Source organism: Giraffa tippelskirchi, chromosome 2 (assembly GCF_054371585.1).
Source record: "Giraffa tippelskirchi isolate mGirTip1 chromosome 2, T2T-mGirTip1v1.2.pri, whole genome shotgun sequence".
In the NCBI taxonomy this organism is placed as follows: domain Eukaryota; kingdom Metazoa; phylum Chordata; class Mammalia; order Artiodactyla; family Giraffidae; genus Giraffa; species Giraffa tippelskirchi.
The window spans coordinates 125,131,559-125,149,854 of NC_137276.1; the positions used below are offsets into that span (position 1 = coordinate 125,131,559).

At 36.9% G+C, this 18,296-nt stretch overlaps 1 protein-coding gene across 9 annotated transcripts in view; it reads left to right on the forward strand.

Annotated features, from left to right (window-relative positions):
• MME (membrane metalloendopeptidase) overlaps nt 1-18,296 on the forward strand; it is a 310,407-nt gene that overhangs the window by 273,612 nt on the left and 18,499 nt on the right. For all 9 annotated transcript variants that reach the window (XM_081532121.1, XM_081532091.1, XM_081532142.1 and 6 more), the window contains one exon: nt 12,716-12,774. In XM_081532121.1, coding sequence (XP_081388247.1) covers nt 12,716-12,774 — 59 coding nt within the window. The remainder of the gene's footprint in view (nt 1-12,715; nt 12,775-18,296) is intronic.

An 18,296-nucleotide genomic window follows, 5' to 3' on the forward strand; every position in this document is an offset into this window, starting at 1 on the left:
ATCATCTGTGTGGACTTTTTCCCGCTAGGCTTTTTGCTCCAAGAGAATAGGAGATCATTCAGCACAGTCCTGGATACATAGGAGATTTTCAATTAAAACTAAATTAATGAGTGAGCAAGTACAGAGTAAATACACTAACATGATCTTCGTGGCAACTGACACAATGCCATGCCAGTGAAGTGTATGGTTCACTCCTGCATTCCTTTATTCTTTCACTAACATTTATTAAGAGAACATTTTGGAATACTGACCAAGTCAAAGTGGGAACTGGAAAAATCAAAGGTGAACTTTGATTCAATTACATTACATTACATTACAACAGTAGAGTGTAGGAAAGATGTGTTATAATAAACTACCTCCAGGAGGGAAATGTGCCGAGAAAGGAACAAAGTGCAGAAGGACTGTTTGATGACAGAGTGTTCTATTCTCAGTAAACCAAGTACAGGTTGGACAAAATTCCCAGTATGAAAATGCCAATACATTTCAATCCCTGTACAACATTTTGAACCCTTCAGATATTCTGACAAAGAGATCAATTTCTTTTACTGACCTCTGTGTTTACACGGGAGAAAATGTTATGTTATCTGGTACTAAAAACAGGGCAGCAAATGTCAGAGAATGTTTAGTGTCCCAGGTGGGAAAGAAAGAGATTGGGTACATATGGCTTCTATCATACTCAGTTGTCAAATCCTAGCTCTAGAAATTGACAGAAAGTCATCAAAAAGAATCCTTTGTGGAAAAGTTTATAATCTGAGAAGCTCCTTATAAGTCTGAATGTTTTTATTTCTTTACAAAATATAGTTACATACCATATAGTTACATTTAACAATTGATAGCACTTTGTAAAATACCTGTATACAATTATCATCAAATATTCTTTCTGAAAAGAGGTAATATAAGCTGCATCCACCTGACATCAGAATATTTCCTCATAATTTTAAAAATTGTTGAATTATTGCTTGATGTTTTCTTTGGAAGTTAATATAGTCCCAGGTCCTTAATAATTTTGTAATGTAGTGTGTAATTTTCACTCCTTTTCATCATATGTGTTGATTTTCTCTGAGTTCTTTTCTCTTTACCACAGATGATCAATAGCAAATACTTTATCTAAGATTTAATGAATGTTTTCTCAATAGCATGCACAGCTCAGTAGTACTTTTTGGATCCTTACCATGAGCCTCTGACAGTCAATCACAAGTGCAATATGCCTTTTAAGGCCTTCACTGCCATATGAGGCTAGTTTTTCTTCCTTCCTCATCTTCTACCTGTATGCTGAGTATAAGGGTTCAACACTCTTGACTACACTTTAGATTCACCTGGAGAGCATTTGAAATAGACTGATTCCCCAGCTCTCCCACCCTAGATTGTGATGTACATGCCTCTGGGTGGGGTCTCAGGTACTGGTATTCTTTTTAAGTACCACACCCCCTTCTCAAGTCAGAATCTTTGCATTAATGTTAATTTCTTTTTATATTGAATCATACTTGCTCATATTCAATATTGTGAAATATTTTTACAAGATGATACCTATAATTTAGGAATTTTGATTTTTTAAAAAAAAATTAAATTTATATTGGACTATACTTGATTTGCAATGCTATGTTAGTTTCAAGTGTACAGCAAAGTGATTCAGTTATACATGTATCTATTCTTCAAATTCTTTTCCCATTTAGGTTATCTCAAAATAGTGAGTAAAGGTCCCTGTGCTATACTCTAGGCCTTTTTGGTTATCTACCTTAAATATAGCAGTATGTATATGTCAATCCTAAACTCCCACTTTATCCCCCTCCCCCTTTCCCTTTTGGTAACTATAAGTTTGCTTTCCTTTTTTTTTTATATATATTTATTTATTTATTTATTTGTCTGCACTGGGTCTTAGCCATGGCATGTGAGATCTAGTTCTCTGATTGGGGTTGAAACCCAGGCCCCCTGCATTGGGAGCACAGTGTCCTAGAAACTAGACTACCAGAGAAATCCCAATACAAGTTTGTTTTCTATCCCTGGGTCAGAAAGATTCCCATGGAGAAGGGCATGGCAACCCACTCCAGTATTCTTGCCTGGAGAATCCCATGGACAGAGGAGCCTGGCGGGTTACAGTCTGTGGGTCACAAAGAGTCGGACACGACTGAACGACTAACACACACACACACACGGGTTCATCATCCCAGAGCAATTCTTTTGTATCATCTCTGGCAATTGCTGTGATGTTTACTACAAATGCTATCTTAAAAAATGTTTATATCCACCAGCTGCAAATTAACTATTTTATTGGCATGAGGGCATGTGGATCCATCTTACATCTCCATTGTCATGCCTTATTCAGACATTTCTCATTGTTCACCAGAGTGATTACAATATTTTTCCTAATCTTATCAATCTTCTCACAGTTAATCTTGAGCTAATTCTCCAGGCTACCACCTTAGAGAGTTTTTAAAAACACAGATTGAGTCATGTTGTTTTCTGATGAAAACCTCTCAGTGTGTTTTGCCCATCTCATGAAGCTTGTACAAAGCTCTGCAATCTCCCGCTCACACTCCAGAATCCCTTGAGTCACCCTATCCCACAGCATTGTCCCAAATCTCCAGCCATAGGAATTACTTTAAGATCACTGCTCCATCTCTTCCTCTTCCTTATCCCTTACCTTGGACCATTCTTTCTTCCCTTGTTCATTTAACCTACACTTAGTATGATTTTTCTTGAGTGTTACCTCCTTACTCATGCATCCCTTATGTTTTTCTCTTCACCTTGTCCTTGTATGATACCTTACACACATTTTAGTCACAGAGCCAGTATATTATGTTACATTTAGCTGGAATAGCTCTTGTTGAAAGAAAGCAGAAGTCATGTATTTGTGTCACCAGAGATTGAACTTTGATGAATAGAATGTGGACCTACCTTCAGTGATGATAGAGTGAATGATTGATAAAATAGTAAATTTGTAACAGTGCTGATAAAGTGAACTCAGTCACTAAAATAAGTACTGATATATCCAAGCATTTCACCATCATCATTGGTGAATATGTCCAACATGATCTCTGTTTTCTCTGCTTAAAAATTCAAAAAATTGAGAAAGTCAGGAAGTTTGAGTGTGATCTGCCTAAGTTAATCATTTGGCTAAAAGGACCTCCTTCTGCTCATTCAAGCAGCTGGCAACTGTAAAGGACAAAGATTTAAATTTAAAAGGCTGTTAGTTCATGTGGTTTCTGAGTACCTAGCTTATGTTTCCAAAATTACCTCAAACATCATGTTCTCTGGGGACTTAATGACAGTTTGTAAATAATTTCAAGCACATCATGTTATCAAATAGTAATAATGTTAGATTGAAAATGTAATATCCATTGGCAAAATTACTTGGCAAAGTATCTGAAATAATTTACTTTCAGTAACATGATTATTCACTTAGACTCTATGGAACAAACATAAACCTCTAAAAAGAAACAATGTACTAGGACAAAATAAAGTGAACTCCTTTTCTTAATTTTAGACTTGACATTATTTTGTTAGTTTCTCAAGACAGAATTTTCTGTAATGTAATTTGGACAGGTAGTGCCAGCCCTGGTAAGTTATGACTGTTGAGCATGTAGAGTTGCATTTCATAAACTACAATGACTTTTTTCATTGCTGCATCTTTCTTGCCGTCGTACATCAAAATAAAAACAAGCTGACAGTAACAGCAGCCAACTGAATGAACATTTTGCCAAATGGCTACAAGTGTGCAAAGTACTGTGCTACATTGTAGAGGATAAAGAGATGAGTAAGACTCAGAGTTAGCAATCTAGTGGAAGAAGCAGGGATGTAACAATGAAAGCAGATGAAAGGCAGAGTAGGTTGTTGCAATTACAAGACAACAAGGTGCTAGGATAGCACTTTTTTAAAACCACAAATAAACCTTTACTTATTAGTAAAACATTCTCTGGAAGGAACATGTCAGCATTTAAATTAATGTTGAGGTGAACAGATTCAGTTAGAGCAAAACAAACAAAATGATTGATTCATTTCTTCTCCTTTATTGCTTCAAGTCCTTTTTTCTAATCTGGACTAACTAGATGTTTGCTATTCCCTGAAATAACTGGTGCTATGGAGGTTGGCAGCCAAGAGCTGTGGCTCTGTGTGGTTCTTCCAGAAAGATCAACAGCACCAAAAAGGCAGAGTGGCTGGTACCACTATAGTTTGGCCACTGCAGTGAGTTGCTATCCCTTTTTCGGTGTCTCAGCTCTGCCAGTTACTATCTGTAGCCTTTTAAAAGCCTTGAAGTTTCCGTATTTGTAAAATGAGCAGGTTGATTTAGACTCTATAACATCTTTAAGGTTCTTTCCAGCACTAAAATTTTAGGGCCCTTACTGTGATGTTTTGATAAGAGCCAAGATGTTTTAGTCCTTGGCATTTCCACAGGTGACCCAAGAGAGAACATATTCTTGGAAGGTAGGGATGTACCTCACTTCTTTCTAAAGTATTTCTTCTGCTATTTCCCCTTCAGTGATGTTTCTAGACTCAGTCTTCTAATTTAGTCTTGTATCATTGAACTTGAATTTCAAAAGAATAGCTATAGAGGATTTCTGTGAAGAAATGAGATGGCCCAGAGGTGGAAAATTGATAAGACCCATCCAGGGTGGGCGTTTAGAGTGCTGGAGACTTGGGACACAAGTGACTCTCCATGGTGTAGATGTATGGGAAGATACGCAATGCAGATAATTTGACTCATCAAGTACTACTTAGTCGCAAAGACTAAACCTGGACAAGTCACTCTGATTTCCTGTGGCAGTATCTGCCCTGATGTGCTCATGTTCTACACCTGTTATAATAGATTAAAATGTGAAGTTCCATCTATTTAGATTCCCATTAAGATAACAAACTGTGATTTTTCAACATGTTTTTGGATTATAAGCAAAATATATCTTATCAGTAAAAAAAAATTTTGCATTTTAATTAGCACCCAAGGAAGCTTTGTTTCAGAGGGGAAAGAAGAGATAGAGAAGAAAGGCTAATAATTTAAAGGTTGAAACTGAAGAGCTTTGCAAAAGAAGTCTAGAACTTGATACCAGTGTGCCCTCTTGAGAGGACAATGCCCAGATAGTGCGTGGCTTCTGGTTGTCATGACTCTCCACAGTCTGCATGGCAGCAGCGCCTCACCTAGTCTTACCACCCATGACCCTTCCAGGATTAGAAGAGTCAGTACTCTTGGGGCTTGAAGGACTCATTGGTTGCCAAGATATAAATGTGTGTATATGCCTTTCATGTTCTCAATATTGTGCTAAGCCCTAGAGATGCTTTAAGAACAAAGCATGAAATAAATAAGTGGGAGTGGGGCTCCTTGGAACTTAAAAGCTTCTGCCCAGCAAAAAAAAAAAAAAATTAAAGGTAACCTAACGAATGGGAGAAAATATTTGCCAATCACATATCTGGTAAGGGATTAATCTTCAATATATGTAAGGCACTCCTATAATTCAATAGCAGAAAAAAAAAACAACCCCCTAATAACCAATTTAAAATGACCCATGGACAGAAGAGCCTGGTGGGCTACAGTCCATTGGGACACTAAGAGTCAGACACGACTTAGCAACTGAGCACGCATACAAGGATTTGAATAGCTGCTGTTGCTGCGGCTGCTAAGTCGCTTCAGTCGTGTCTGACTCTGTGCGACCCCATAGACGGCAGCCCACCAGGCTCTGCCGTCCCTGGGATTCTCCAGGCAAGAATACTGGAGTGGGTTGCCATTTCCTTCTCCAGTGCATGAAAGGGAAAAGTGAAAGTGAAGTCGCTCAGTCGTGTCCGACTCTTAGCAACCCCATGGACTGTAGCCTACCAGGCTCCTCCATCCATGGGATTTTCCAGGCAAGACTACTGGAGTGGGGTGCCATTGCCTTCTCCGGGATTTGAATAGACATTTCTCCAAAGACGTACAAATGGCCACCAGATAGATGGAAAGATGTTCAACATCACTAATCATCATGCATGTGTGCTAAGTCACTTCAGCCATGTCCGACTCTACGACCTAATGGACCATAGCCTACCAGGCTCCTCTGTCCATGAAATTCTCCAGGCAAGAATACTGGAGTGGGTTGGTGTGCCCTCATCCAAGGGATCTTCCCAAGGGCCAAAGGGTCAAACCTACATCTCTTGTGTCTACCTGCATTAGCAGGTGGTTTCTTTACCACTAGTGCTACCTGGGAAGCCCCACTAATCATCAAGGAAATGCAAATCAAAACCCTAGTGAGATATCACATCACTCCTGTCAGGATGACATATTGTTAAAAAATAAATATATAAAAAGACAACAAGTATTGACAAGGATGTGGAGAAATTGGAACACAATTGGTGGGAATGCAAAAGGGTGCAAAAGTTATGGAAAACAACATGGACATTCCTTTAAAAGTTAGAAATAGAACTGCCATAAGACCCATTAATTCTGGGCCTATAGCCAAACTAACTGAACTCAGAATCTCAGAGAGACATTAGCACTCCCGTGTTCATAGCAGTACCATTCACGATAGCTAAGATGTGGAGGCACCCTCTTTCCCTCAACAGATGAATGGTTGGAAAAAAATTATCTGTATGCATTGGAATACTACTCAGTATCTAAAAAGAAGGAAATTATGCAGTATGCGTTGATGAACTTGAGAAAATGTACTAGTTGAAATAAGCCCAGAAAGATAAGTACTGCCTGATTCCACTGATTTGAGGTTTCTAAAATAGTCAAATCTCATAAAATCAAAGGAGGGAATCATTATTATCAAAAGCTGGGAGGAGAAGGAAATGAGAAGTTATTAATCAACAGGCAAACATCTTGCTCATCCAGCTAAGCAAGATGAATGAGTTACAGCATTGTGCCTAGTGTCAACCATAATGTACTAGATACTTAAAATATGTTAAATGGATAGATCTCATGATAAGTGTTATTGCCACAATTTAGAAAAAGGACAAAACATGAAACATTGCTGCCTTCATGGAGTCACTATTTCATGAGCTAGACAGACAATAGACTTGTAATGTCATGTTATGTCATTGCTAAGGGTTATATAGGATGTAAGAGCTTTCAGTTCTTTCCTGAAAGATCACAAGATTAGTCTCAGTCAGGAGAATAAACACCAAAAGAAAATTCTAACAGAAAAAATCCACCCACCCCTATATATTCCAAATTGGGAATTTCTCTGAATTTGACATATCGCTCACATGAGTACATACATCATGCATGTACACACATATAGAGTTACTGAAGACTAAAGCAATTGGGTTTTGTTGCCAACTTCTAACCATACACAACCAACTGATGACTTCTAGGAAGAAAATCAGTGATTTGGGGGGTTGGGTTTTTGGGGTTTTTTTTTGGTTGAAAGAGAAGTAGATTCTGTTATTGTGCTGTTAGAGTAGGAGCCTTGGCTCTCACCTCAGAGGATCAGGTGAATCACTCATAGTACTTCAGTCATGTTAACAACTCTTAAAGGACCAATTGATTGAGGCTTCTTGGTCCTACTGTGCTTTTGCCTTTGGATAAAATATTGTACTTTATGCAGCAGTGGAAAGAGCTTGTACTCTGGAACCAGGGGGCTGAGTTGGTGGGTAGAGAGAGTGAGCAACCCTGAGTTAAGATTCCTGCTCTGCCGCTTATTAACTGTGTGAACTTAGACAACCACCATGATACCTCTGAGCCTCAGTGGTCCCTTTATAAACTGAGGATAATAGCATTTACTTTTGCTTTGTGAGGTCATTGTTGTGTATTGTGTAGTGTGCTTGCCACATAACTTAGGTGGTCGTTATGATTGGGTCATGATGAGACTTCAGGGTGGTGTAGAAGCCAGCATCCTAAAGCTTGTTAGGGTAAAGGGCAGCCCTAAATATGAAGCAGTGTAAAAATGAGCATTGGGACTTCCCAGTGATTAAGACTCTGCACTTCCAGTGGGGCCATGGGTTTGATCTCTGGTCAGGGAACTAGGATCCTAAGCACAGTGTAGCCAAAAAATAAAATAAATCTTTAAAATAAAGATTAAAAATGTGAACACCTTCATTTTTAAAGAGGTTAGCAAGGAAATGGCATTGATTTTTGTAATGAAATTTTACGCATGATTCAGGTCAACATACTAGAAGTAGAGGATTGATTGGAAGATGAGGGTGTCATATTTCTCCATAGTTTATATATTCTTTTCCCAGTTGTATCACTAACTCTATAAATAAATTAGGAAAAAGAGTTTGATCTATGATGTACCTTAGTTTCTATACATGAAAATTGAGGTATCATCTATCTTATATGGATGGTTTGAAAGATGAATGAAAATATATAGAAAACTTTGAAGTCTTGCTGACGGGATATTAATAAATATAAAGAATTACAGTGGTAATTACCATTACAAATGAGAATTCTCCTTTCCAGAAGTATTTGAGGAAGACAGAGAAAACCATTGTATTGTACTGCTGATTTCAAAGGAGTTGCTTCAAAGCCACTAGATGCTGAGAAATTAAATGTTTTCAGGGAAAGGAGCATTCATGATTTTGTTGTTTAAAGATGTTTGTTTTAAAGTTACACATGAATGAGTGAAAGAAGTTTTATTCCATATGTCTTTGCAATCCAGTGGGTTTATTATACCCAAGAGGCTATAGGATCAGGCTGTAGGCTTCGGTTTTCAGTTCCCTGGGTAAAACGACGTCCTGTGCTTTCATCTCATCACCACTTAGGTTCCTCAGGGTAATTAAGAGGCAGAAGAGAAACCCGCCTGGGCTGCCTCTCCAGGAGATTTTGGTTGTATTTCCCAACTCCGGTTGTCAGTTCCTCTTTGAGGGCCTTGCTGCTTATAGTGGCACTTTGTTCTACAGTAAGTGCCCCCAAACCAGAATAAGATTACCTGACAAAATTGTTTCTCAGAAATGGAAAGTAAAGTTTGCTTACCTCTTGCTTCCCCACCCTTCACTTTATACCACACATACCCATCCTTCTGCAGCCACGTAGTGGAGGCAGGAAGAGAAGTCAAAGAACAGAGTGATACGCACTCTCTCTCAGGTCCGATACCTGCTGTAGGAGATGCTGGTGTCTGGCCTCCATACTTTACAGGTATCTTCAGATAACATGCACTATCCATTTTGTTACTGGACACTTGGTTCTCTCATTAGTTGTGCATTTTCTCTTTTCTGTGCTGCTGTTCAGGGTCGCATTTGCCTGTTTTCCATAAATGAAAGCCTCTCCTGAAACTCTGAGGCTACATCCAAATCAGATCTTACGGTTTTTGTTATATTACCATTTACTTTGAAAACTATATTCTTCATCCTTTAATTTAGCTTTTGTCATAACATAGTGAGATATTTCATGATTGACCACAAATATTAGACACTGAGTCTGTAACTGCTATCATCACTTTAAGATGAAATGATCCAATTACAGTACCTCAAGTTCTGGTCATTCCCAGGGACAAAGTGCCCTGTGCTTTTGGATCTGGATAATTACCCAGGGGTAGTCTGAGGATGTACTGTGAAAGATCTCAAGGAAGAAAAGGCAAACACTACACACCTGTGCTCTGTGAAACTAACCACCATAATTCTAATTCTATGTGAGTGTTCCGTAGTCATAAATAGCTACCTATTTTCTTGAAGGTGTAATTCACATTGGACATTTTAATATGTAAAACTTTCCCTGCTAAGACGTTAGAAACGTTGATCAAAGTGCAATTTTAAACAGAAGAGCAGAAAAAAAAAATCATTAAAACAATAGGTGGGACATTTATTTTTACAAAAGCAATAAACATGAGATGGATAATATAAACTCCATTCATCTGTGTCTGACTTTTGAGATCTGTTGCTATCTGCAACATCAGTTTCCTGTATCTAGTTCTGTTCCTCTCTAATATACTAATTTAAAAAAGAAAACATTTTGAATTGGCATCTTTTGTGTTTCATTATTAGTACTGTGCCTGAGTGAAAAACCCAACAATTTATATATTATCTGTGATTACCCACTAATGTCCATGCAGAGTATATTATCACTAAATCAGAAGTTCAGAACTGAACAACTGAGGCCTAGAAATATGTTAAAGTAATTTTTAAACAATTGAAATTCTAATAAGCATAAGCTATTTATGCATAAAATCTGTTATGTTGGCTATTATCAGGGAGGAAGAAATTTTCCTCTACCCTTCCAGGATCTTCTGGCTGGTCTATGAATTAAACTGACATGAGACAGATTAACAGGAGAAAAATCAAGGTTTAATACCATGTATACACAAGAGAGACCCAGGAAAACTGAGTAACTTGCCAAGAAGGCTGAACCACTCACTCTAAATGCCATCTTCAGCTAAAGACAAAAGAGGATGTTGGAAATAGTGCTTTGGGACCTCAAAGGGGAGGAAGGCAATTCACATGAAGATGGAAAATCCAATGTTGGGGAAACGCCGGTTCAGTGAGTCATGCTGTCACAACGGGATACAGAGGGGACTTTGATCTCTAGGCTCTGCCTAGCTCCCCCACCACATCTGGCCCATATTCTCTGAAGATCCCTCTGGTGATGGCTCTATTTCAGGAACAGGCCTCCTCTATCTAAATGTTTTTAGGCAGTTATGAGGCAGGTCAAAGTTTCTTCCTAAGTCTTTTGGGAGATTTGTTTTCATCTCAAAATTATTGTCATGCCAAAGAGACTTTTGGGGGGTGGCAAATTTTGCTCTCTCACACTTTCAGAATGTTGATGACACATCAGAAATACCTCTAAAGTGACCACAAGGAACAGTGATTCTCCTCAGGAGTAGAGTGAACATGTTTACTATTTTCTGCTCCTGCCAGATGGCCTTGAACCATACGTGAGTCATGTGCTTCTGTGTGAATTTATTTAAACATAGTCCTAATGCATCATTTTTCCTGATCATGAGTTTTATTTATCTATTTTCTTTCATAATACTTTTGGGTCACACAAAATCAACCTTTCCTATGTAGTTTTTGATCTCAAGATTTTAGTCAAACATCCCTGGGTTTACAAATACATGTTTTTGTTGTGAGTCACTACAAAGCATGTGGGAAGCAAGTCAAGTTTAATTAAAATAAATAAAATTGTATGCTTATAATCATCAACCTGCAAGAAATTAAAATATTGATGACTCAGCTGTGGTGAAATTAGGGAGGACTGAAATATTGGTCACACCATCCTGTTTGAAAATGTTTTTCTCTATTTGAAACAACAAAATCAAAGTAAAGAACAAACACGTTGATTGACCGTCCCCCAGCCCAAACCCTCCATCTTCAAACTTATTTTCTTCCTAAAGAAAAATTCTCAGAAATTCTATCTGAATTTTTTTTATCTATAGAAACTCTATCTGGATTTTTTTAAGTCATAAATCCTTCATATGAATGTCTTAGTCTTGTTATTGGAGGTAAAACTCATGCTTAATTAGAATTTATCCAACAGTTGTTATATGTGGCCCTGTCTGAGTTACTTTTAATAGATCAAAATAGGACTTACATCTGACATCTCAGAGTAGTTACTGAAATTTTAACTAAAATGCTGATTTGGGCAGCTGACTTTGGACTGCTTACCTTGCAAAGCAGAGTCTGGAAAGAGTTCTGATTTAACCTCATTGTGCTAATTACTGTAAACTCGTTTCATGAGTAGGATAATAATTGTCACTTAAATTGTTGCCCTAAAAGTGGAGTAACTATGCAGCCATTAGATAACAATATATGGTTGTCTTGAGTGTGTGTGTGTATGTGTGCTGACATTTAAGAAGATACCAGAATTCAAGTAGTGTCAATTTTTCAACTGACACTTTCAATATAAGGATATGTGTCTATAATGAGTATATAAGAATACAGCCTATCAAGACAATATTACTCCTGTTGCACAAAAGTGCTTAACAGTGATTTTTGATATGCAGTCTTCATAACATCTTAGCAGAAAGACATGGGAACACTGGCTCCATCCTTTAGCTTACTGCTGCCCTCAGATTGTTGTTTGGGGAACTGGATTGTTGGTTTTTTTCTCACTCACTCTTGTATAAGTTATTTATGCTTCTTTATCATCTCCTCAACTAGGGTCTTCTGAAGTCAAGAATTGTATTTTATAAAATCTCTAGGTCCAATATAGAGCCTAATTCATGGCATACACAGACAGATTTATTTAAGAATCACCTGGGTTTCATTTTGCAGTCATTATACAAAAATATACCTTTGCCCACTTACCTGTCATATTTAAAAAAAAAAAATTTAAGTGGCAATAATCAGAGGAGGCACACTACCCAAAGCTAAATACTGTCAAGGGGATCTCTTAGTCCCCAAAAAGGCTCTTTGTAAACTATGAATTTAAAAAGTTTAAATGTACTTTTAGCAACCTGAAATTTGCTGAATTGAAATTTTAGCAACCTGTATTCTATATTTTGTCAACTGTTCCAGAATTGTTGGCATAGTCACCTAGTATCAGGAACACAGAACTAAATAAATTTCAATATAATTTTAATCCATTGCAGTTTCCAAAGAGATGTGTTAGAATGGGTTTTGCACTGTGAGATGCCGTCATTAAAAATTTATGCAAATTAAATAACAGATTGCAGACCTGTGTATAGTCTCATTTTTCAAGAAGTAGAAATATTTTTAAATGAATTCGCTCATCTAGTGAATTGATTTTAATTTGTTGATCATATTTCAAACAGAAAATTAAAATTCATCTTGAAATAGTAATAATGCTTTTATGGTGGCGAACAGATTGAACCAGATAACTTAGTATCTTTTGTAACAAGTTCTATGTTTTATATAGGTGGATAAGCGGAGCAGCTGTAGTCAATGCATTTTACTCTTCAGGCAGAAATCAGATCGGTAAGGTCTATTCTTAAATAATTGGATAATATTTCTCTGTTGGTCCCACACTTTAGTGCTTTGCATGACCAATTTATTATGTTCCCTATAAAAGCACTGTTGAGGCTGAGTTACTGATTTATTGAATATCCTCCTTGGAAGTAAATGTATCCATGTACCTCTTTTCACTATAATAGCAAAATTTAAATTGGTATAAGTTACATTAAGTGGTTTTGTCTCTTTTATAACATTCTCATTTATAGCTAAATGGTTTATCTTATTGCTAAGTACTTTTATTTCAAACTGCTTTTTTAAAAAAATTCCCATATATCTCCATAAAGTTATATTAACTTTAGGACTTTCTAAGCAACAGCATCTTAAGTGGTTTAAGTTTCAAGAACCAAAGTTTCAGAAATCCGATTTTTTTCTGTTTTGTATGCAGGCATTGGTAGAGATCATCATGCTCTGTATCATTGTTTTTTCCTACAATGTTCCAAGAGAGAGGCTCAGAAAGTTGCAAAGTCAGTTTTACTAGGTTGAACCATGTGGAATTGTGTTTACTTAACCACTTTTGATCCAAAAAAAAATTTATGTTGACTAGTGGTAATATCACATAAATAAGCATAGGAATTAATACCTCAGTGAATAATACTATGAATAATGAAATGGCTTAATAAAGATATATTTTTTCTCTTCCTGGGAATACCTTGACATCTTGAAGCTCTCTCTTAAGTATCTTACAAATAGATACACTTTCTCCCCTCAAGGGTTTTAGTATGAAGAAAGACAACCAACTGATTTAGTACTTCAGTGGAAGTATTCTCAACAGTATAGCCAGCTTCTCCAGGTTTGTTCAGTCCAGCCCTTCATTTCTAAGTGTAGTCAAGAATCAAGTGGGAAGGTAAAGTTTGATGATACTTCTTCTCATTGCTTTTAAAACTAGTCTGATACATCTCCCAGCTAGTAAAATGATTACCTGAACCTAGATCAGAGCCTGTTTAACGATCAACTCAAAACATGTGCAGTCTATCCTTTGTAAAGTATTCCTAGAAACCATTCAGACCTTTTCCTGAAAGTTGCCAGTCATGTCCAACTCTTTGTGACCACATGGACTGTAGCCCGCCAGGCCCCTCTGTCCTTGGAATTCTCTAGGCAAGAGTACTGGAGTAGGCAGCTATTCCCTTCTCTAGGGAATTTTCCTGACCCAGAGATCGAACCCAGTTCTTCTGCCTTACAGGCAGATTCTTTACCATCTGAGCCACCAGGGAAACTCTTTATTATTAAAGACTTTTGCTTTTTCTCTGGAGAGTCTTTATTTTGAAGACCTCTTTGATATTCAGTAGTTCTGTCAGGTGTAAAGTCTAGTTCATTCTGCTGCTGCTGCTGTTAAGTCACTAAGTCACATCCAACTCTTTGCAACCTCATGGACTATAACCTGCCAGGCTCTTCTGTCCATGGGATTCTCCAGGCAAGAATACTGGAGTGGATTGCCATTTCCTTCTCCAGGGGATCTTCCCAACCCAGGGATTGAACCCGCATCTTCTGCTTGGCAGGTGGATTCTTTACTATTGAGCCATCTGGGAAGCCCCTCGTTCATTCAAGACTTAGACTAAATAGGATAATTGACTTTTAAAGGATTCCCAAGGCAAAGTGAGGCAGCCTTGACTTCAATTCTGCATTAGGGCAGACTAAAGGATACTGCTTTATATTAATCCAGCTCAGGATCCTATCAGACCTAGCGCTGAATCATCCCCAAGAGACCGCTCTGGCATGTTCATCCTCTCGGTCCTCTAGAGCAGGTCAAGACAGACTTCATTTGTCTCTAAATTATCCCATGTTCCTGAAAGTGAAAGTGAAGTCGCTCAGTCGTGTCCGACTCTTCGCGACCCCATGGACTGCAGCCTACCAGGCTCCTCCGTCCATGGGATTTTCCAAGCAAGAGGACTGGAGTGGGTTGTCATTGCCTTCTCCCTATAAAAACCCCTGCCACAAAACTTTCACTTTTTAAGATCTGTTTTTGCATGTTCCTGAAGCTGGCTCAAAATTGGTCGCCTCAGAGATTCCCTGGGCAGAGAAGACCTGGGTATGTTCTCATTTTGAATTTAATACCCTCAAACCAAGCAAGCTACACAGCAAAAGGAAAAAGAAGTTAAAAATGGCCTGACATCTCACAAAGCAGACAATTATCATCTGAATAATCAAGAATTGGCTGTAATAAGCATTCTTAATGTATAAGAAAGACATTAAAAATGCTTAATATAAATTCATTTGATGGAAATAAGAAATCTGAAAAATTGCTGACCTCTTTTCATTTGCTTGTCTACTAATAACAGCAGTTCAGAGAAAGGGAAATTGTCATGCATGAGGAGAAAGCTTTGACGTATACATTTTCTCCTTGACAATTCATTTAAATCTCCAAAATGGGGATTGTCTTAACTAAAAACAATTGAAGATCCTGATCTCTCATTTTCTTCTTCATAAAAGTGTATTTGTGTGCCTATCCATACCTAAATATATAGCTTTTGCAATACTCTCTTAATGGATTTGATATCATGTGCATCACAGAATTAGAATTGGTATATAGAATAACATGTCTCATAAATGACCCTCCCATTTTCACACAAATCCCCTAAACTAGATCACATGCAATTTCTTGCGGGATTGATCTTTTTATGTTATGGTAAAAAAAGAACTTGTTTTATTATATAGGGAGTTACTCATATTAATAATTTCTACTTTTTAATTCAGTTCCCACTACTTTTTGTCATAACTCACACGTGTAGGCTACATTCCAATTTTTATGTACCCTTGCCCCTTCTCAAAAACAAAAAGTCAACTTTCAGGACAGGAAGGCATGCGGAAAGTGTTAAATTCACTTGTTCCTCTTCCTTGTGTAATTGCACCATAGAGCTTTAGGGACATTTCATGTCATCAGAAAAGCTGCACTTGAATGTTTTGTCAAGTGTTTCTCTGTAAGTTTCAGGCACTATCCAATCATCTTATTAAACTTTCAAGTCTTATCCAAGGAAATGACAAGTCATTTGAGAAGTCTTACTACTACTGCATTCTCCTTTTTCAATAACAACAAAATTCTTTTCCAATTTTAGATAATTTATAAATAAATTTATAGTATATTCAGCCTGGGTGATCTATGACTACTTTGACATAATTAAACTTTCTAAAATTGTCTTACTCATCCTTAGGATTCTTATTCTCAGACTTAAGAGTAAATTTTTCCAAACATGTTGCTATTTCATTTAATATAAAAACGTTTTAATTTTTCCACCAGAATTGATTTTATCCGATTGCACTCTTGAGCTTTATATCAAAGATTCTAAAATTGAATTTCTTGCAACCTTAAAAAAATAAACCAGGGAAGTGAGGGAATAGGTGTGGGGAGAAACACTGTCTTTTGTTTCACATACCAATGGTGTATTTAATTAACTAACTTGTTGACAATTATGAACATAAAAAATGCACTACTAAGCAGTTGGTTATTATCAACAGTTGTGATGTCTACTAGTAACAATGATAAGACTAATCAGTAAAATCCTCATAAATATTTAGCTGACAGAGTAAAAGGAGAAATCATGATTTGCAAAGTTGAACTTGAAGACTAGTATTTAATATGAGCCATAAAAATCTTATCACTTGCCTGAAAAATGTATACCAGGGTATAATTAAAGCAGCAGGATCTTTACAGTTAATGTTTAGTCTTCATTGTGTGTTTCATAAGAGCATTTTATATAATGGATGGATTTTAATCAAAGTACATAGTGTGGGAGATAGTCCTCACTTTAAGTTAATAAAGTACTGCACATAATTTTTATACTTCAAGCTAAAAATAATTTCTTGGCACCGTTGATAGCTCAGGCAGCTACATGTGACGTATAATGTTCATCAGAATTCTCCAAGGACAAAAATTTTGTGTGTTTTTTTTAACTTAGTCATTTTGATTGTTAAGACAACTTTCCAGATATTTTTTAAAGATCTAAAGAGCACTTAAATTGCCCAGTGTATATTTTAAACTCTCCTCTGTAAATAGCTCGTATTTATCCCTGAAACACTTGCAAGTTAAGGTCATACTCACCCCAGCTGAATGACAAAAAACAACATTTGCTACTCTATATTAACTAGGTCTTATATTTCTTAAAATAAGGGCCTTTCTTTTGTGCTCTTGATGTCCCTTGCAGCAATAGCCCAGGCCTTTGCATGTAGTAGACGTTGATACTAATGATTTTTTATTTTTGCTTATAGCACATAACACCTTCAGTGAATACTAGAATTTTACCATGTGAAAGATAAAATCTCAAAACTATGAATGTTATGAGGGAAGGGGAGGGCATAGGGGAGGTGGAGGAGTAAAACACCATAGAGACAAAGGCCAGGAAGAATATGCTGTCTTTAGTTAGAGAACAATGATAAGCCATCCAAGGTGTTTTAGCAGGATAGTGATAATGAGCACAGTGGCACTTTAACTGGCAGGCAGGGTAGAGTAGATTTAGGATAGATTGCAGTGGGGGGAGACTGGAAGTAAGAAGACCTAAGAAAACCAATTAGGAAATTAAGTAATTTTTCAGATAAGAAATGAGAGTGTAAACTCAGAAGGTGGCAGTACGACTGATAGGAGGAGACAAATAGAAGAAATGCTACTGGAAAGAAGGTACAGGATCTGATTTTTTCCTTACTAGACCATGTAAGGACTTTGTAAAAAGAAAGGAGACATGAAAGATAAATAAAAAAATGTTCACTTTGGGTGATTGAGAGTCTTCACATGCTATTAGCAGAAATAATAAAGTCAGATGGCTTAGAAGGGAAATGAGGAGTTTGATGTGTGACACATGAAATTTAAACAGTGTGAAATGTCTAAGTATAGAAAATTAGCTAGTTAAGACAGATGTCAGGATAGATATAAAAATTACAATTCATTTATTTACAAGTCTTTAGGACACTGTAGGAAATTTACTCATTCATTCATCAGTTATTGATTTATTCAGCACATTTCCTGAGTACCTGTTAGGTTCCAGGCACTATCCAATTTAAGGTGCTAGAGATAATTAAAAATTGAAATGGACTCAAAAACAAATAAACAAATACATGTACATGCAAACAAATCTATGCTCTCAAAGAGCTAATACTAGAGGTGCTTTGAGGAAGACATGAAAAATGAAGGACTAAACAACCATTAATAAATAGTCACATGCCTTAATGAAAATTTAAAGAGGTTGTATAATTAGGGGGTACTTTTGATTGTCTCTGTTTATTTACTAAGCTATTGTAGATGGATAAACTGTTAGAGATGTTAAAAACAATACTTCTGTTATTAACTATTTCTCCCAAATATTTGCAGTGCAGAAAAGACTTGAATGAGGTGATAATTTTCCCTTGCTCTAAATTCCTTATAGCATGAACACAATCTTAACAGATGTTACACAGTCAGTTGTGATTGTAAATCACAGGTATGGTGCACTCTGGGATAAACTCTTTACTGTCATCAACAATAAATGACCTGGGGACTTCCCTGGTGGCCCAGTGGTTAAGAA